Source organism: Rhinopithecus bieti, unplaced genomic scaffold (assembly GCF_001698545.2).
Source record: "Rhinopithecus bieti isolate Rb0 unplaced genomic scaffold, ASM169854v2 scaffold_13342, whole genome shotgun sequence".
Classification (NCBI taxonomy): Eukaryota; Metazoa; Chordata; class Mammalia; order Primates; family Cercopithecidae; genus Rhinopithecus; species Rhinopithecus bieti.
The window spans coordinates 1,900,418-1,921,435 of record NW_016807690.1 but is presented as its reverse complement, the minus strand read 5'-3'; the positions used below and the strand labels follow the sequence as shown (position 1 = coordinate 1,921,435).

Here is a 21,018-nt window from a genome sequence, read left to right as displayed (position 1 = left end):
AATCCTGCCTTCACACACATCCCGAAGGCAGGCCCACTCCTGGGTCCAAGTCCGCATGGTTTAGCCTGGCCTCTGGCTGGGCCTGTCAGGGCACATGCGAGCATGAAGGACCAGACAGTGCTGGCCTGTGGAGCTTGTCTTGATAAGCTAGAATCTCTCTGTGTCTTTTGGGGCCCCCTTGGCTGTGTGACAGGGCCTAGCATCAGCCCCTGGAGCTGGGCCCACATGGGATGGTCTGTAGGATCCTCTTATATCTGTTTCTCCAGCGTTGCTCTAGCACCTGTTTCCTGAAGGGGGATCTTCCGGTGGAGGCTGAGGCGGTGCTATAGACAGCCAAGCCTCCACTTTTCGGAGGGTCTCGGGGGAAGCCCTGTGCACTGTATATGTCCTCATCTTTGCTTCGATCCTTAGAGAAAGGAGCTCACACACGTACCGTAGAGTGGCTGGGTGGGGAAAGTCGTCCTTCACCAAATGGCAATGGTCTCTCTATGTGCATTTCTTTCTCTGCAGAGTAGGTAGCAAAGGTGAGAGCAGGTGGAGGAAATACATAGGGGAGGTCGGGAAGGGATCCAGATGCCCTTTCAGCTTTAATGGGTCCATGTTTGGCCCTGAAGATGGGATTGCCTCAATCCAGGCAGGTTGAGGGAGAATCACTGGAGACGTCGGCAGAGGCCTCCCCATGCCAGGACACCTTCCAGGATGTGTGATCTCAGGTTGGAGGTGCATTGAGCCAGAAGCTTGGGGCCTAGGCTGGGGTGTGGGGAGGTGGCGTGGGAATTAGGGTGGGGACAAGTTGAAGGCTTTGAGTTGCAGGGTGATGAAGGGGAGTCCTAGTCCCCACCCACAGATGTGTCAGCGCGCGCTGGGAAGCTGGCCTTGCCGAGGTCAGCACTGCCTGGGCGGTGGTGAGATCATGGGCAGATGGCCTCGTGGTTCCCCACTGGCCCTGGATGGAGTCACAGCGTGGGCTTGCCCCTCTGAGGACACAGAAAGCAATGGCCTTCGAGTCGCCCCTCCACTGGTGAGGAGGATGGAGTCCCCATTTTCACTGCTGAGCTCCAAGACTGTCTCGCCTCACCCTCCCACCTCATCCTACCTCTGGGCTGCCTCCTCTGCCCCTTGGCCTCCAGGGACTCTACAAGGGTGGCACTGTGTCCCAGAGCCCCTCCACACTCAGGTTCACAGAACCCCGTGCTATTGGGCAGCCTCTCCTTGGCCAGGCACTCCGCTGGCACCAGTCTGAGGCTGGTGTGGCACTGATGCCAGTGGGAAGCAGGGGACACAGGACAGTGAGCTGCGAAGGCGGAGGAAAGGCCACAGGGAGCCTGGAAGCAGGAGCATGGGTTCCTGCGTGGTTCTATCACTGACTTCAGTGTGGCTCTGTCACCTTCTTTGGTTGCCCCATCTGTAAAATGAGACCTCTACCTGAATGGCCCAGCTCTGATATCTTGCAGTTTTAGGAGAGGAACCGAATTCTCTTTTAGAACTCGTTACTAGACTGGAGTGGGCAAAGGATGTCCGTGCAGTTTTGGGGAGAGGGTGTCCTGCTTGCATATGCATTCCACCTTGGCCACCCCAGGGGACTTGCCCTCACCTCCCATTCTTCTCCCTTCCTCCGTGTCTCTCCAGGGGAGTGCCTCGTCACGGGCCAATCCCACTTCAAGAGCTTTGACAACAGATACTTCACCTTCAGTGGGATCTGCCAGTACCTGCTGGCCCGGGATTGCCAGGACCACTCCTTCTCCATTGTCATTGAGACTGTCCAGGTGAGTTTTGCCAGCCCGGCGGCTGGTCAGGTGGCAGCCCAAGGTGCTGCAGAGCTGCTGGGCTGAGTGGGCAGCCCCTGGAAGTGGGCCGTTGCTTTCTGTGCACGAGGGAGGTCTCTTCCAGACTTCAGTTAGCCCCTCCTTCATCCAGAAACCCAGCCCATCCCCTCTCTTCCTAGATGCTGGGGGCAGGCATCCTGCCCTGACAATAATGCCGTCTCAGGGCTGGCTCAGCTCCCCACCCAGGGGAAGCAGCGTCCTCGGGTCTAGCCTTTTGCGCCCATAACTAATCCTCTGATGTTTGGAGCTGGGGGTGGCTGGGGTGGGGGCAAAGAGGGCCTGTCTTTTCTGAACTCTATGGTACGTGCGTGGGTTCCTTTCTCTAGGGATGGAAGCCAAGATGAGGACGAAAGAGTACACAGGGCTTCCCTTGAGGATAAAAGTCCCTGATTCTCTTTGGAACAGTAGGTCCAAGGAACACTGTGAAGCAGAGGCCCGTGGTTGTTTATGAAAGACCGGGCCAGGCTGGGAAAAGGTGCGAGTAAGGATGTGCTTAGCGCCTTCTTGCTGCACAACTCTAGGGGGCCCCATTTACATGGAGTATTCTGGGAGAATGCAGTTGTAGGCTGTGAGAAGGCCAGAGGCTCTCTGGGGTTGTGGCCTTTCTCTGATTAAGAGGGTCCTGGGCTGGGGTGCTGGACGGGCGGGGGGTGCAGCAAAGTCACCCTTGTTCCCTCTCGGCAGTGTGCTGACGACCCCGATGCTGTGTGCACCCGCTCCGTCACCGTCCGGCTGCCTGGCCTGCACCACAGCCTTGTGAAGCTGAAGCATGGGGGAGGAGTTGCCATGGATGGCCAGGACGTCCAGCTCCCCCTCCTGAAAGGTGTGCTTCGTCCCGCTCCATCAGGCCTGGGGCTGGCACAGCCCATCCCTTAGCACCCTCCTCCTCAACGCTGGCCACTGTCCTTCAGGATCTGCATGCCTCTCTCGTGGGAATGTGATGGAGAGTTATCTTTGGAGGGCAGGGTGGGGTGCTTGGCATGCATCCCTGCAAGAAAGGAAGGCTTCCTGGAGGAGGAAGACTAGAGAAGGAAGCCTATAGATGAAGAGGTTGCTCTAGGCCTGGGACAGAGTGTAGATGGGAAAAGGGAACTGAGAGGGTTTTTATTTGGCTTGAACCAAAGGGGCGAGTTGAGTCTTGGGCAGGTGGTTCTGGTTTGCTCTGGGGTGGGACAGGGGCAGAGGTTGATGCTGAGAGATCGGGAGTGACTGGTGATGTCACACCAGAGGATGCCACTTGGGGCAAGGCTAGGTGACCCTCTGGCCTGTCTAGAGGTAGCAAAAAACCTACCTGTCCAGTATCTTCACCCAGGTTGCACTGCGTCTGTCAAAGCAAACCTGCTTTTGTATAGTAAAGCTCCCAAACTTCACACTCAAAGTGGCTCCCAGACTCATCCTTCTTCTCCACAACTGCTGGCCACTTTGTTGCCCATTATCCTAGCATTGCACATAGCGGATAAACTTGGGCTAGTGGGTACCCAGCATGTCCACGGGTGTTAATGCTGTGTCTCCTTATGAGCTATGTTTGTTCCCCCAGGGCAAGGGGTATGCACCTATTTGTCGCCACCTTCCCACAGAAGCAACAATTGCTATATTCAGTGTTGTACACAGCATCGCTCAGACATGAGGGTGGTGTGCAGTGGCAGAGTGTCCCAGGCACATTCAGGTGTCCTGGTGTCAATGCTAGAGAGATCCCCTCTGCTCCAGGGCACCCGCCTACAGCTGAGGATGCAGGAGCCTCTGCCTCCCTCCTGTGGCAGTAGGGGGAATGGCAGGTCATAGCCCGGGTGCAGAGGCTTCTTCCTGGGGGACCCTGTTTGCCCTCTGTCCACCTTGATCACCCTTCCTCCTGACACCCCCTTAAAGCTCATGGCCACCCCAGTCACCCCTAAGTCATTGCTGTTCATTGCTACCGTCCTTTTGAGACACCCCATTTCCCCCCAAATACATCTGCCTGCCACCATCCTGTCCTCTCCCCACCTCTGCCTGAATCCTGTCCTGCTGGGTTTCAGGTGACCTCCGCATCCAGCATTCAGTGATGGCCTCCGTGCGCCTCAGCTACGGAGAGGACCTGCAGATGGACTGGGACGGCCGCGGGAGGCTGCTGGTGAAGGTAGGTCCTCTCACGGGGCACTGGCTCCCTGCAGCCAGACCCTTACAAAGTACCCCTTGTGCTCTGGGCAGAATGGCTTTGTGTGGTGGGAGAAGAATTCCTTTCTCCTCATGGCCTACACCCCCAGAGCGAGGAACAGGCCTCTCTTGTTTATGAGGCTTGTGTGTGTTTGCTGGATGCCCCTTCTTGGCCCCAGGGATTCTCCCTGCTGGTCTCTGCTATCCCAAGGGCCTCTACACGAGGGTGGGCTCTTGTGGGGCTGGGGAGGGGCAGGTTTGCTGTCCAATCTCCTGGCTGAAACAAGGCCCGGGAGCAGGGGTGTCTCCCCGGGTGCCCACTGTAGGCAGTAAGGGAAGAGCCAGATTGGCACTCTCAGCTAAGAGAAAGCCAGCCTGTCTGCCCGGGAAAGGTTGCTCAGGAAGTCTCAGATTCTTCCCCTGGGACTCTGCATGTGTGGGCCACTTCCTCTTGTTCTCGGTGGTCCTAGAATCACACTGGATAGCAGTCCATGCTTTTCACTGGGCCTTCATCTGCACTGTTTCTCTGGAAATGATCCTGGCAGGTGGGCAGTGCAAATACTATTACTGCCATTTTATACACGAGGCAGCCAGGGCACAGGAAGTCGAGGGAGGATCCAGCACTCCAGAACTTCCAGGGCTAGGATAGACTCCTCTGATCAGACTTCCCACTCTGACCCCCCACCGCCCTGTCGTGGCAGAGCGAGAATTAGTTCTGTGCCTCATGCCTTTCCCGTCAGAACAAAAAGTGGTGCTCACTTTCTGGTCTTGAATGCCTTTACACTCTTAAAAATTATTGAGGACCCCAAGATCTTGTAGGAGGATTATATTTCTTGATATTTATCAGATTAGAAATTAAATTAGAGACATTTAAAATATGTATTTATTACCTCATTCAAAAATGATAATAAACCCACTACACATTAATATAAACATCACTGTTTTGGGGAAAAATAACCGTTTGCCAGAACAAAACTAAGCAACAAGAATAACACCACTGTTGTACATTTCTGCAAATTTCTTTAATGACTGGCTTAATAGGAGACAGCTGGGTTCTCATATCTACTTCTGCATCTAATCTTTCCAATATTGCATGTCACGTGGCCTCTGGAAAATTCCACTGTAGACTTGTAAGAGAATGAGGAGGGAAAAGGCAAATAATGTCTTCATAGTATTATGAAAGTAGTTTTGGTCTCACAGACCCCTTGAAAAGGTCTCAGGGACCCCTACGGGTCTCAACACCACACTTTGTACTGGATTATACCCAGGAGAGGCTTGTCCTGCCTCCTGGGATCCTGTGCTCCACAGGGTCCTTGCTAGAATCCTGGGCGGCGGGGGCATGGTGGTGGGTATCGCCCAGGTGATCCTGGCATCCTCCATTCTTGTGTGGTCATATTCTTTCTCTGTCTTAGTGCTCCTGAGGGAATTTCAAACTACTTTTTTTTTTTTTTCCTTTCATGAAAATAAACCTGCAACCACAGACCATAAAGCAGGAAGTTCTGGAAGATCCTCTTGTCAGCCTCCCATTTCCAGTAGGAAATACAGAGCCATTGTTTCTGAAGCAGGAGTAACTTGCCCTGGGCCTCACGGTCGTTTAGTTACAGGTTGAGGAGCAGAACTGGGGTCTCCTGGTTCCTGACCAATCTTGCCTCCTGCACCTCGGTCTTCAAGGGGGTGCTTCACGTTAGCCAGTCCACTTTTTTTTTTTTTTTAAATTTTTTGTTTTTTGAGAGAGGGTCTCACTCTGTTGCCCAGGTTGGAGGGCAGTGGCAGGAGCTTGGCTTACCACAACCTCTGCCTCCCAGGGTCAAGTGATTCTCTTGCCTCAGCCTCCCGAGTAGCTGAGGTTACAGGCGCTCACCACCACACCTAGATAATTTTTGTATTTTTAGTAGAGATGGGGTTTCACCATGTTGGCCAGGCTGGTCGTGAACTCCTGACCTCAAATGATCCACCCTCCTCAGCCTCCCAAAGTGCTGGGATTACAGGTGTGAGCCACTGTGTCCGGCCGACCAGTCTATTTTCTCAGCATCCTCCCACCTCACAGAGAGGGTGCCCTCCACCCATGCACTTTCTTCCCTCGATCAGCAGGGCTGTAACTTCTCATCCTGGGCAGCTGCCCTTCCTCTCCGCAGGTTTCTTTGGTCTTTGTCTCTCCCCTGAGGAGAAGAGAGGCCAACTTCTTTCTGTGGGAGGGGACGTAGGGTTATCTTTGGGGGTGGGTTTGTGTCAGCTCTAGCTAACAAGAAGAGGTTTCCTTGGCCAAGATTCAGGACAGGGTCAGATGACCCCATGGCCTATAGAATCATCTTTCTGTGTATTTTTTTCCGTTTTCTTTTTCTTTACACAGGTTCCTGGGGCTCATGGAAAGGGACTGTCTTGTGGGTTTTATTATGAAGCAGGAAAAGGGGTGTTTGAGATGGGGCAGGAGGTGGGGAGCCTCAGACTGCTGACCCCAGGGCTTTTGGGGACTGCAGTGTGGAGGCGAGAGCTGGAGGGAGGCCAGCTGGGGCACAGGTGGTGCAAGAGGAGGTGCTACTAGGGGCCCTCTGGTCTCCTTCCCCTGGGTGTGGTGTGCACGCTTTGTCCCTGTGGTCCAGGCAGCGGGGCTCCAGCCAGCAGAAATCACGCCATCTGTGTGCTGTTTCCCTGTCCTGCTAGTTGCCTTGCAGGGCCCAGATCTGCCTTAGGCACAGTGGTGTGGAAAAGACCCTTGCACAGGCTTCATTTAGTCAGAACTGTCACTGAGCAGGATTTATTTCAAATAGCAAGTGTCTCCAAGTGTCGCACCCACTCTCCTAACCCTGGCCGAGCTGACCTCTGAGACAAGCCAAGGAGATGGGAGAAGATGTGATTTTAGAGTGGGGCATGGGAGTGATGACTGGCCTGGTGGGGGTGAATGAAAACGCCTTTGGGGAGCGTCGAAATCTGAGAAAGAAGACAGAAAAGATGCTGAGAGGTGGGAAGGGAGTGGAGGTGCCCACCAGTTATGACACTTTGCCCAGGGTGCCCTGACTGTGGGCATTGCATCCCAGCCCATCAGGAGGGGAGAACCTATTCACTTACTTATTCATTGATTTGTTCAATGATTCATTCATTCAAACACTTATTGAGTGTCTGCTGGCACTGCTGTGGGGTGAATGTCTGTGTCCTCTCCAAATGTATATGTTGAAATCCTAACTCCCAAGGTGATGGTGTTAGGAGGTGGGGCCTTTGGGAGGTGATGAAGAATGAGATTTATGCCCTTTTAAAAGACCTCAGAGAGCTAGCTAGCCTCTTCCACCATGTGAGGAGACAGCTAGAAGGCGCCATCTATGAACCAGAAAGCAGGGTCCTCACCAGACACTAAGTCTGCTGACGCTTTCATCTTGGACTTCCCGGATTCTAGAATTGTGGGCAATCAGTATCAGTTGTCTATAAGCCACCCAGTCCGTGCTGTTTTGTTATAGCAGCCTGGAAGGACTAAGACAGGCACCATTCTAGATGCTGAGATTACAGCAGTGAGACAAAACAGACAAAAATCCTTACCTCATTTAGCTTAAGTTCTAATGGAGAGAGAGAGACAATAAACAAAGCAAACAAGTAAATTATATTATAGATCGGAAAGTGACAGATCCTGGGGAAATAAAGCAGAGAAAGGGGCAGGATGTGCCAGGGTTGGGGGGGATTTACATTTTAAATAAGGAGGTGGGAGAAGGCCTAATGTGACAACAGTCGATATTTGTCAAGCAAACAGGGAAACATTACTCTGTCCCCTTTCTTAATACTGTTTACTTGGGTTTGATTTTTACGGGCCTGGGACCTACTACTGGATTGTTAACCCTGCATCTTGTGAGGTTGGAGCTGGAAGCTGAAAAGGGGCTCTAAGAGCTGAGCCTAGTCCCTGAGGGACTCAGAACACAGGGAGGTCGTCCCACCTTGGTAATGACATGCGGACTCCTGGGGCCCAGCCCCCGCTCCACTTTCAAATCGGGGTCCTCTCCCTAGAAGCCAGCAGATGCCCCCAGCTGTGTGGGGGAAGGGCGGGTTCCACTCTCCTGGTTGTCCCCGAATTTGCACTTTGGGCTCAGAACTTTGTTCAGTTCTGCGAATGGACAATAAACGACATACTGATGGCCTGGAGTTTGAACTCTGCCGCTGCTTTGCCGCTGTCACCCTGGCAGGCTGCCTCAGAGCCCTTGCAGACCCCTACTTCTACCCGTCATCACCCCCAGAGTCCTTTTGCTCCTGGCCCTTTCTCTTCAGTGATGCCCAGGGCCTGAGTGACAGGCAGCAGGTTGGGAGGAGGTGTTTCTTGTCATTAACTGTGAGCTCCTGGAGGTCTTGGACCACACCTGGCAGCCTGCTGGGCCGACACCGAGTGACCAGTGCGAGGTCTTCCTGTATAGAGGGGCCTTGAGTTTGCACATGACTCTTGGCGGGGTGGGTCAGGCCCACTGGTGTGGACGGCACGGAGGGCAGAGTGCTTCAGGCTGGGCTCAACCTGCCTACTCACCCTAGCTCCGCTACTGCCTCCCTGACCTTAGGCAAGTCACTTACTCTCTCTGGGCCTCCCTTCTCCATCCTTAGATGATCAGATAAATTCTAAAACCCCTTGTGGCAGTACAGGGCTCTGATGATTTGGGAACAGGGATGGAGCTGGTAAATTTACACTGCAGTTTACTTTTTTCTCCCCCTTTTGCAGCCTAGGGCTTAGCTGCCTTTTATTAAATTAATATTTTTCACCCGGGGAACTTTTTTTATTAAGACAATCTCGTTAGCAAAACAACTCTGCCACTGCTTTGGCGGTTTCAGAGTGGCCTGGTCTCTCCCGCAGGTGTCCCCCGTCTACGCCGGGAAGACCTGTGGCCTGTGTGGCAATTACAATGGCAACCAGGGCGACGACTTCCTTACTCCCTCTGGGCTGGCGGAGCCCCGCGTGGAGGACTTCGGGAACGCCTGGAAGCTGCACGGGGACTGCCAGGACCTGCAGAAGCAGCACAGCGATCCCTGCGCCCTCAACCCGCGCATGAGTATGTGAACCCGGGGGCAAGACAGGGACCTCGCAGAGCCTGGAGGTCCCCAGATCAGTGCAGTGCGTTCTGGAGGCAGTGCTCCCACTGCGGGGGGGGGGGGGGGGGGGGGGCGAGGAAAGGGATGGGCTTTGTTTTTACCGTCAGCTCTTGATCCTCTGAACTGGGCCATATGCTCTTCAAAGTCCCTTTATTGGGCGCCCTCCGCGGGCCAACCTCTAGGAAAGAAAAAAAAAAAAAAAAAGTCTACCGAGGGGGGGGGATCGCTTGGGGTTAGGAGTTTGAGACCTGTCTGGGCAACGTCGGAAGCCCCCATTTCTATTAAAAATAATACTAAAAAAAATAAAAAATTTGCCGGGCGTGGTGGGGCGCGCCTGTAATCCCAGCTACTTGGGAGCTACATGGGACGGTTGCATGAACCCAGGAAGTTAAGGCCGCAGTGAGCCAAGATCGCATTTCTGCATTCCACCCGGGGCGACAGAGCAAGACCGTGTCTCTTAAAAAAAAAAAAAAAAAAGTCCGTAGTCCCTGTCCTTCGACCTTCCCAGTCTACTGCAGCAGCAGCTCACAAACTCAGCGTTAGATGATTGTAAGATAAATGGATTGGGAGGTGGGGGTGGCGCTTGTAGATTTCTCTGCGTGACTTTGCAGCCCTCTATTAGCAGCATTGGGCTATTTCCCGGGGAGTGTTGGCCAGGAAGGCGAGGCACCTCCCACCTCCCCGCCACAACCCGGGCTCGCTTCTCTCGCCTCACAGCCAGGTTCTCCGAGGAGGCATGCGCGGTCCTGACGTCCCCCACGTTCGAGGCCTGCCACCGTGCCGTCAGCCCGCTGCCCTACCTGCGGAACTGCCGCTACGACGTGTGCTCCTGCTCGGACGGTCGCGAGTGCCTGTGCGGCGCCCTGGCCAGCTATGCCGCGGCCTGCGCGGGGAAAGGCGTGCGCGTCGCGTGGCGTGAGCCTGGCCGCTGCGGTGCGTGTCCTCCGGGCCGCCCCCCAAATCCTTTGCGCGAACGCGTGGTTTTCGAAGCCCTTTCTCTGCATTATTTCCTGTGGAAAGAGGGCCTAGGGCATTGTAGCAAACGTGGGTGGGGGAGAGGGGACGGTTCATTTGCACCCACCTTTCCCTTCCACCTCCCAGCAGGACAGGCGGTGAGGACCGGCCGATGACTCTGGCCTGTTCCAGGAGGACAGGTTGACTCCCCCTACCTGGAGGCCTAGAACTTGGGGGTCCCTGCCAAGTTTGGGTTTCCTGTGGCTGCTGCCACCTAGTGTTCGTTCGGCACACGTAGGGTCAGGCTGTGGAACGAGTGAGTCCCAGATCCCACTGGGTCCCTTGAGTCGGATGAAGGCAATGGGAAATTCACATACACACCCTTTGCTCATAACTCCAGGCAAACCACCGACAGACAAAATCTCTGGCATTGTGTAAAGCTATGTAAAGGTGAATTGCATCACTGTCCTCTGTGGCTTTAGATTCTCACTCTGCACTGTTGGATTCCTGGTACCAGAGTTGGTATCTGGTCCCACTCTGGTCCCTTGGGTGACGGGATTGTGCTAACTTTTTTGTTTTTGTTATTGCTCTGGGGACATTTGCTGCATGCCCAGTGTGGTCGGACAAGAGTGATGTAGAACTCCAAACTTACTGTTAGAGTCATAGATGGAAACTGCCACCCTACTAGATACCTATCACACTTGGTAAAAGGATGAGTAGATTCAGGGCAGGGAAAACCAAGGAAGCTTTTCTGGAGAACTTGGCTGTGGTTTTAAAAAGCTGCTTTCTTGGCAGAGAAGACTTGTTTCCAGTGGTAGAATCGTAGTAGGCATAGAAGTGAGGAGTGTATTCTGTAAGAATAAGGCATAGTGGATATTCTGTTTTTTAGGGTAAAGTAGATGTGTTTGGAAATTAAAATGTAGGTGTAGTCCCAGCTACTTGGGAGGTTGAGGCAGGAGGATAGCTTGAGTCCAGCAGTTTAAGGCTGTAGTGAGTTATGATTACACCACTGTACTCTGACCTGGCCAACAGAGAAAGACCCTGTGTGTGTGTGTATGTGTGTGTGTGTGTGTGTGTATATATATATATATATTTGTGTGTGCATATATATGTAAATATAAAGTAGGTGGTCCTGATGGAAGAGGAGTTATGAGAAACAGTGACAGGAATTAGCATCTATATTTGAGGAGCAGTTAGGCATGGAGACCCTAGAAGTGCTTGTATTTTGGGTCCAATGAGTCAACTCATGTTTTGAGTTGTAGAAATGTCATATGAAAGAGGAGCAGAGACAACAGTAAGTGCAGAAGGGACAAACACATAATTGCAGCAGTTGTGTCCTCCCCATTCCTCCAGCTCTGGGATGTCTGGGAGCCACAGGCTAATGCCTGGGACAACTGGGTCTGGGTCCTTACTGGCAGCTTTCCTGTGAGGTACCAGTTATGTGACCTTGAACCCCTCACGTAACCCCTCTGCACTTCAGTTTCTCCCTTAGCATTTGCTATTTAGAAATTGGGGAAAGTAATGAGGAACAAATGAGGTGCTGCTTATAAATATTCTTTGCTTGTCCACCAATGTTAGAAATGACGCATTATCAGTATGCGGCAGCATCTGTAGGATTTCCTAATTTAGGACGTTCTCCCAGAACACTAAGGACCCACTAAAATATTCTCTAATCTCTCATGAACAGCCATACTTAACCTCCACTGAACAGAACAGGGGAAACGGGCTGATGCTTCAGTAGTGGGGATAAGATTCAGTTAAAGAATGCCTTGACTTCTGAGGCATTATGATAGGGCAGAAAGGGTGGTAGGAAGGAGCTTTCCCTGGAGACTGTTAAGGACAAGAGGGATCTGTCTCTGTGTTTATGTGACAAGAGACTAGGCTGACCAGATGGCCTTGGGCTGTCCGTTTGCACTCAAGGCAGTTGGGCAAGACTCCTGGGTTTTTGCCCCCATCCTTTCTTGACTTGGAGAAGAGCTCAGGCTCAGCTGTCCCCTCTACCCATACTTCACTTTCTCTTCCAGAGAAATGAACAGAGCTGCCTAAACCAGTGAATCTATTCATAAGAAGAGGTCACACCAATTGGAAACATTCAGGAAGCACAGACTTACCATGTAGCTACTTTGTGGGATGGTGTGAGGAGATTCAGGAGAAGCACACGCATTTTTTTCCTCTTGCAAATTGGTTGTGTTTCCTTTGGGAAGACAGGACCACAGGCTCTCTGAAGGCAAGGACCAGGGCTGGCCATCTCCGCCTCCCTGGGCCTAGTATAGTTCCTGGCATGCAGTGGATACACAAGAAGTCTCTGCTAAACTGAAATGTGGATTGTTTCTTTGGGGAAGAAGGCTAAAGGAGAAATTTAATAAGGCTCCAAGCCAGCACTAGAGATAGCCTATCAGAACAAAGAAAGCTCTCAAGTCTGGCTGCTCTTTAATGCGTAAAATGTGCCCTTGTCATTGTAGGCTCGGGGTTGAAAGACATCTCCAACTTTGTCTAACACACCCCGTCTTAACCTATGCTCCCTCAGTGTTCATCTAATGACTCAACCTTTCCATTCTTGTAGAGAAAAATCAGTGTCTAATAGGATTAAAGAGCCCCTCCCTTCCCAGCTACCTTCAAACACCTAGTCCAGAATGATTGTAGGAGCAGGAGGCTGCAGGGTGTCTCCAGAGGCCCCCGACTCCATTGCTCAGGCTCATTGCCAAGGTTCTGCCAGTGGGTTTCCGCTGGAGCAAGGGATTCGAACAGAGGGGAAGAATTCTAATGGTCTCAGAAGAAGCATGCCCAGGGTGAGGTTCTCATTTCTCGGGCAGCAGCTGGTCTGCAAAGGGAAGGCATTTTGAAAGGGCAGAATGCTCCCCACACCTTCCCTGTCCTCCCTACCCTGCCCCTAAGGAATTTTGTCACCAGAATGCCAGGGCTTCTTAGGCCTAGGCCTTTATCTGGAATACTCCTTCCTTCTTGGGCCCACTGAGCTGGGGCTGTTGCCTTAGCAATAAGAATGATGATGATAATTATTATCAGTGAACATTATTAGCAGTGAGCATTCTCCACATGCCAGACGTTCTTCTAAATGTTATCTCATTCAACCTTCACGAAGACTGGGTGGATATTGTTATTCCATCCAGTGAGGATACTGCCCAAGGTCACATAGCCAATTAGTGTTGGACCTGGGCGTGAACCCAAGTATTCGGGATACAGAGCCCGTTCCCTTAGTTGCGTTGCCACTTTGCTACACTTCCTGGCTTGTGTCTCTTGCAGTATTTCTCTGTGGGAGGCTAAGGAGGGTAAGGGCTGCGGGCAAATGGGTGCGGCCCGCTTCGCTGGGGTAGGTATGAGTGTCCCTGCTCTTTGGGACCAACATGTCCTCAAAGGGACTGTTTTCTGTCTAGAGAATAATGGTGATGAGCATGAGCTTTACAGCTGCAGAGGGCTGGGTTCACATCCTGCCTCTGCTTCTTCCTGTGAGGTATACCCCTGACAAGTCACTCAGCCTAAGTTTCTTGAAAGAGGATGATGAGAGCTAACAGCGTGAGGCATAGAGCCCATGTAAGAGCAAGGCATTCAGTAGGTGCTCCATAAATGGTACCCATTATTGTCATCATCACGGGGATGCCCTTGCCTGTCACTCCCAGTTCTTTTTAATATTCACAACTTCAAAATCTTCTAGGATTTCTACTACATCCTAGTCTTTGAGAATTCAGAGACGACTCATGCACATTCCCTGTGGTTGAGGAGAAAATATGTGCCCCCATGATTATAATACACATTTGCATGCTGAAAGAGACACATTTGCTCATAGTGGGAAAGGAAGTTGGTGACCATACAGATATAATTGGGGGTCAGTTGGGGAAAACTGGGTAAAGGGTGCATGGGATCTTTCTGCATTACTTCTTTGTAACTGCATGCAAGTCTACAATTATGTCAATAAAAATTTTTAGTTAAATAATTGGGGGTCACAGCTACAAGGGGTGGCAAGTCCTAGAACCGTAGTCCTTGCTGTCCAACATTCCTGCTGAGGCCTTACTCCTCCTCTTTCTTCTAGAGCTGAAATGCCCGAAAGGCCAGGTGTACCTGCAGTGCGGGAACCCCTGCAACCTGACCTGCCGCGCGCTCTCTTACCCGGATGAGGAATGCAATGAGGCCTGCCTGGAGGGCTGCTTCTGCCCCCCAGGGCTCTACATGGATGAGATGGGGGATTGCGTACCCAAGGCTCAGTGCCCCTGTTACTATGATGGTGAGATCTTCCAGCCGGAAGACATCTTCTCAGACCATCACACCATGTGGTAAGTGCAGGCAGCAGGGTCAGGGACCTCTGAAACAGCAGAGCTGGAGAAGAAAATGGGCCCTCAAGTCCTTCATATCATGGATGGGTAAACTGGGGCCCAAGGAAGGAAGTGACTTGTCCAGAATTATACAGCCAGTCAGAAGCAGAGCTGGGATTTGGTCTGGGTCTTCTGACTTCCTTACCACACAGGGAACTAGGATTTCTGGCTGGCAGGAGGAGTTCTTGAGTTTTATTGCCAGCTGTCACGTGTTGGCCCCCATTTCTGGGCTTTACGTCTCAGTTTTCCTTTTCTGGAACAGGAGAAGGGAGATCTCCCTGTCACGCTCCTTTCCAACCAGCTTTCAGTATTCTGAGGCTGAAGCATTTGAGCAGGAAGAACACGGACCACTGCAGCGCTGCCTTCATGGGGCATTTGCTAGCCTGACCTGCTTCATGCGCTTCCCCAAAATAGCTCCAATCATGCTTGCTTCCTGCAGGTCTTTGCCTAAGCCTTCTGTGACTTTGAGCAGGGTTGCCATGAGCATAGAAGAAATTTACAACAGGACGTTTTTTGGGCAAACACCTGTTCCTGTTCTGTCTTAGTTTTGGCTAAGAATCAGTGATCTAAAGATGAGCCAGGCTGGGGCAGTGGCTCACAGCTGTAATCCCCAGCACTTTGGGAGGTGGAGGTGGGAGTAATGCTTGAGCCCAGGAGTTTGAGAGCAGCCTGGGCAACATAATGAGGCACTGTCCCTACATACAAAGAAAAAAAATAGTTGACCGTGGTGGTACATACCTGTAGACCCAGCCACTTGAAATACTGAGTTGGGAAGATTGCTTGAGCCCAGGAAGTCAAGGCTGCGGTGAACTGTGATTGTGCCACTGTGTTCTAGCCTGGGCGACAGAGGGAAGTCTCATCACGGGAAAAAAAACAAAAACAAAAACCAGACACAGTACCTGATAGTCTACTGGGGAGACCAGTTAGAAACATCCTGATTGGCCGGGTGTGGTGGCTCACGCCTGTAATCCCAGCACTTTGGGAGGCTGATGCGGGCAGATCACGAGGTCAGATCACGAGGTCAGGAGATTGAGACAATCCTGGCTAACATGGTGAAAATACAAAAAATTAGCGCCCATAGTCCCAGCTATTTGGGAGGCAGAGACAGGAGAATCGTTTGAACCTGGGAGGCAGAGGTTGCAGTGAGCTGAGATCTTGCCACTGCACCTCCAGCCTGGGCGACAGAGCGAGACTCCATCTCAAAAAAAAAAAAAAGAAAAAGTCCTGATTATGGAAAATTTCAGACAGACATTAAAGTAGAGAGAAAAGTATAAGGAGCCCCAACGTATCCATTCCCAGCTTCAATGATTAGCAGCACTTTACCATTCTTATTTTGTCTATCGACTCTTCTCCTGTATGCCTGGAATAGTTTTAAAAAAAAGCTGTAAATATTGTATCATTTCACCTGCAAATACTTCAGTATGTATTTCAACAAATAATTAAAAAAGTATATATAATCATACCATTATTAACCTGAACATGAACAATAATTCCTTAGTAACATCTGACATTCAATCCATGTTCACTGTTTTTTTTTTGAGACTGAGTTTCGCTTTTGTTGCCGACCGGAACAGAATCTGCACATTACACTAAATAAGAAGCTTTTCCTTATCACTCCAGTGAGATTAATCCGAAGCCCCTTCCAACATATTTACCCAAAGCAGGTTGTTTACCCTTCTATTGTGAAACATTTATCACTGTTGGACTTGGATGTCAATCAAAGATGTTGTGTTTCCCCTCTAGTCTGTGGCCCCCCCTAGAGTCCAGACCACATATTAGGCCCTGAACCCCAGCCCCCAGCACAGTTCTGGCACAAAGTAGGTACACAATGCATGTTTATCGAGATGAAATAACTATAACATTTGGTAGATGTGCCATATCAGAGACATAAAAGGTACCACTTATTCAGAAAAGGGGGGAATAATTTCCATGTGGGAGGAATTAGGGAAAACTCCATGCTAGAAGTGGTTTTCAGCTTGGGGAGGATTCCAGCAGCAGAGGTGGGCTTGAAGGATGGAGGAGGATTTTTTGTTTTGTTTTGAGATAGAGTCGCACTCTGTCACCCAGACTGGAGTGTAGTGGCGCGATCTCGGTTCACTGCAGCCTCCACCTCTGGGGTTCAAACGATTCTCCTGCCTCAGCCTCCCGAGTAGCTGGGATTACAGGCGCGTGCCACCACGCCCAGCTAATTTTTGTATTTTAGTAGAGAGGGGGGTTTCACCATGTTAGTCAGGCTGGTCTCGAACTCCTGACCTCGAATGATCTGCCCGTCTCAGCCTCCCAAAGTGCTGGGATTATAGGCATGAGCCACTGCGCCCAGCCTGGAGGACTGTTTTGAGGTGGAGCGGAAGTCTAGGGACTAAACACACAAGGAGTACTCCACAATCCCCAAGGTAAGTCCTCTGGCACGAACACATGCTGTATGAAGGAAAATTAAGACTGGAGGGAAGTTGGGATGAGGTTCAGGGGTATTCAGAAGTGAGGGGGTGAGCACTGATGCTGGAGCAGTAGGAATGGGGCCCCTGGAAATTTCTCAGCAGGGAGCAAATAGGATCCAAGAATAACTTCAGGGAATGGGTTTTGGGAGCTGCATGAGGTATGACAACAGGGAGAGCATCTACAGGAAAATGTTGACATTGACTGATAAGAAGGTAGTGAGGCCCTGGATCAAGCAATAGCAGTGGAAATGGAGAGTGGAAGCCAGAAGCCAGAGACGCTGGGAAAGCAGATGGACTAGTGGGATGTTTGCGAGGAGGAGGGGCTGTTGCAGATGGCCCTGGTGTTCTGAACTTGACTAGCTGTGAGAGCTGTGAGGACAGTGACGGCAAGAACACCAAGAGGGCCTCTGGAGGTAGAGGGCAAGTGATGACTTTGGTTTTGGCCTTGATGACTTTGAGTTGCCATCTTCGTGAACAAATGGAATCAACAGCTTGAAATGGGTCTGGAAGGTGAGTGAGAGGTTGCGGCTGGAGAGAAAGATGTGCATGGAGGTGACAGTTTCAGCCATGAGAGTAGCGAGGATCCTTAAAGGGAGTGGGCCAGAGGGCAGAAGAGAGGACTGAGTCAGAACTTGGGGAAATGTTCAGAGGGCAAGAGGAAGAAAAAGAGGGTTGCATGAGAGAGGCCAGAGATCAAAGGCCTATAAAAAGGGCAGAGCCCGAGCGGTGCCGTATCATGGAAATGAAGGGCAGAAGGGAGTAGGACAACATCCTCTGCAGAATTGACCTCTTGGCCTTAGCCCAGTGCTGTTTTACTACAGTTGTCTTGGCTATAGTTTTCAAGGAGTTTCTGTCTGGGAATGCTGTTGGGCAAGCAGGGCTTGCTTTTTTAGTAAAGAATTGGAAGCTTAGAGAGATTATCACTTTCCAAAATCAGCCAGCAAGTGACTAGAACCCAGGGATTCTTGAACTCTCCGTATTACAGTGAGAATATATGGTTGAATTTGGCGATCAGAAGGTCATGGTGGCCTCCATGTTTCAGTGGTAAGGAAAGAGGCTAGACTATAGGAAGTTGGTATGACTTGGGAGGGCAGCAGCTGTTGCTGGCTATTTCACTAAAATGGAAGGTGGGAGAAGGCGTGCATTGGCCCCTGGGTGAACAGGGCTGGGGAGCGACCCTGGCTTTGGGCTCCTTTTAGGGTTTGACATCAGAGACGTCTCCAAGTCTGCATCCTCCTTGTCTCTCTTTTAGGCACCAGTGCTGAAAGCTATTGAGCAGCTTGTCTTTCCACTTCGTTTAGAAAATTGGGTTTCGTGGAGAAAGTGTGTTGGAAGGACCTCGGGGCCTGTGTGCAGCTGTTTATTTTTATTCTTTCAACAGCACAATGGAGAATGAGCCTGGCTGGAGCAGGTGCTAGTGTTGGTCGTGAAAAGGTGGCAGGAGGGTGAAACGCTGGGGCCTGGAGGTTCTGCAGACTGTGTGTTTGGTTATCCCAGAGGCCATCACAGCCGAGTATTTATTTATTCTGCAGACCAGGCCCAGGGCCAGGAGTTGATTTTAAACCTGTCTTCGAGACTTCGAGGTTGCGGTGAGCCAAGATCATGCTATTGCACTCCAGTCTGGGCAACAGAGTAAGACTCTGTCTCAAAAAAACAAAAACAGGCAGAGCACGTTGGCTCACACCTGTAATCCCAGCACTTTGGGAGGCCGAGGCGGGTGGATCACGAGGTCAGGAGATCGAGATCATCCTGGCCAACATGGTGAAACCCTGTCTATACTAAAAATACAAAAATTAGCTGAGCGTGGTGGCATATGCCTGTAATCCCAGCTACTTGGGAGGCTGAGGCAGGAGAATCGCTTGAACCTGGGAGGCAGAGGTTGCAGTGAGTCGAGATCAAGCCACTGCACTCCAGCCTGGCGACAGAGTGAGACTCGGTCTCCAAACAAAACAAAACTGAATAAAATTATACAGTCAGAAAAATGCAAATTAAAGCAATGAGTATGACTTCATATTAGATTGGAAAAATTACACATCTGGATAATGCTGAGTGTTGGCAGAGCCGAGGGGCATGGAGGCCTCAGCTGCTATTGTAGGGCATAGACTGGGTTGAGCCATCTAGGAGAGTACTTGGCACATCATGCAGGTCAGATATTCACACCTGCTATCCCCGCACTTCTGCCTCTGCAGATAGACTAAAGAAATCCTTACACAGGTTCATTAGGACACATGTCTGCAGATGTTCAGCACAGCTCTGTGGTGGTGAGGAGCAGGTGACAACCTGTGTCCATCATTGGGACACTGCGTAAAAGGTGTATTGTGTAACAGAAGCCACAGACAAGTGGTCCATGGCTTCACAGGGATGAATCTTACAAACAAGATGCTCAATGGGAAAAGCAAAATGCAGCGTGCTATATGATATCATTTATACAAATTAAACATACATACAAAGCAACCACACACATTTTATAAAATTTTACTCATACAGTCAGTTAGGAAACTTTTGCATAGTCCAGGTAAGAGGTGATAATGCCTTCTCATGACAGTGGAGATAAAGTGGAGATGAATTTCAGTGATACATGGATGGCGTCACCATTCAGTGAATCAGCCCCGGAGGAGAATTGCCTTTGGTGGGGGGATCGTGAGTTCAGTTTTGGATGTACCGAGTTTGAAGTGTTTCTGAGACTCTCTACATTAGTGAGACCATGTAGGCATTTGAGTATACGGGTCTGGGGTTCAAAGGAGCAGTCCGAGCTGCTGATGTAGATTCATGAGTCATGTCTGTGATTGGAGTTGGGGGTGTGGATGGCAGCAGAGTGTGAGAAGAGGAGCGAGTCTAGGACCAGAGCCTGGGGAAGGCTGATATTTAAAGGCCAGGCAGTGGGGGGGCGCATGAAAACTGAGGATGAGAAGGAGGAACTGAGGAAGTGGGAGGAAAACCTGCAGAGATGAATATTTTTTGTTTTTCTGGAAGAGTGGAGTGTTCAACAGTGACGCATAATGTTGAACGGGATCAATTAAGAGAATAACTGAAAAAAGTCCCACGGGATTTAGTGACGTGGAGCTCATCCATTGGTGGCGTTCGCAAGCTGTGCTTCAGGAGGGGTTATGGGACTGGGACCTGGTTGAAAAAGGCAGAGAGTGAGTGGGAGGTGAGGATGTGGAGGCGGCGAGTGTAGACGAGTCTTGTGAAGCTGGGCTTTTTGATTTTCCCCTCTGCAGCTACTGTGAGGATGGCTTCATGCACTGCACCATGAGTGGAGTCCCCGGAAGCTTGCTGCCCGACGCTGTCCTCAGCAGTCCCCTGTCTCACCGCAGTGAGTACTGTCCCCACGGAAGGCCGGTTGACTCCGTCCTGCCCGGATTCCTCACGTGTGGAATGGTGGGAGAGAGCTGGGTGACACTGTCTGATGTGTGTGTGCATCCAGGCATGGGTCTGGCTTTGCCCAGGATTGCCATAATTTCTGGATTTGTGTGAGTGACTTTCAGGCCAAGACATGTCTTTGCATGTGTAAATCCAAATCATTGAGGCAAGAAGTATTTGATTTTGTGTAAGGGGAAAGACTTGCAGATAAATTCTGCGAGACCCCTCTTTTGCCTATGGAGACCTTAACTCGGTGGATAGCTGTGAGTGAGTTGGTGGCCTTGATTGTGATGACAGTCACCCTTCTTTCATGGCCTCTTGTTTCCTATGGACATGCTGATGAAGACAGCTCTTTAGAAAGCTTCTTGGATGGGTTTGAAAGAGAGAAAGAGAAAGGTTGGGTCTGTTGCTCCCCATTCGAAGGTCCTGACGGTGGCTGCACTGTCTTTTTTTTTTTTTTTTTTTTTTTGAGAGTCTCACTCTATCACCCAGGCTGGAGTGCAGTGGTGCAATCTCAGCTCACTGCACCTCTGCCTCATGGGTTCAAGCGATCTCATTGCTCAGCCTCACAAGTAGCTGGAATTACAGGCATGCGCCACCACACCTGGCTAATTTTTTGTATTTTTAGTAGGGACGGGGTTTTACCATGTTGGCCAGGCTGGTCTCGAATTCCTGACCTCAAGTGATCTGCCTGCCTCGGCCTCCCAAAGTGCTGGGATTACAGGCATGAGCCAGCACGCCTGGCCTGCTGTACTGTTTAAGGACCGGGCATAGAAGGGAGAAGGGGCTGACCTTGTACTGGGGGTTTCACATTCACATTTATGGATTACAGGGCCCTTATTTGCTTCCAGAGGCTTATCCTTGCTTAGAAAGGACTCTTCCAGTGGGAGAGAGAGAAATGGCTGTCTTCAGTCTCCAGCTTGACGGCTT

General features: G+C 51.0%; 1 protein-coding gene across 1 annotated transcript in view; it reads left to right on the top strand.

The window, feature by feature from the left end:
• The window catches only part of VWF (von Willebrand factor), a 178,977-nt gene that overhangs the window by 53,905 nt on the left and 104,054 nt on the right, over positions 1-21,018 (top strand). Inside the window, exons 11-17 of the mRNA XM_017883319.1 lie at positions 1,630-1,766; positions 2,511-2,649; positions 3,839-3,939; positions 8,773-8,968; positions 9,726-9,941; positions 14,008-14,248; positions 19,947-20,041. Coding sequence (XP_017738808.1) covers positions 1,630-1,766; positions 2,511-2,649; positions 3,839-3,939; positions 8,773-8,968; positions 9,726-9,941; positions 14,008-14,248; positions 19,947-20,041 — 1,125 coding nt within the window. The remainder of the gene's footprint in view (positions 1-1,629; positions 1,767-2,510; positions 2,650-3,838; positions 3,940-8,772; positions 8,969-9,725; positions 9,942-14,007; positions 14,249-19,946; positions 20,042-21,018) is intronic.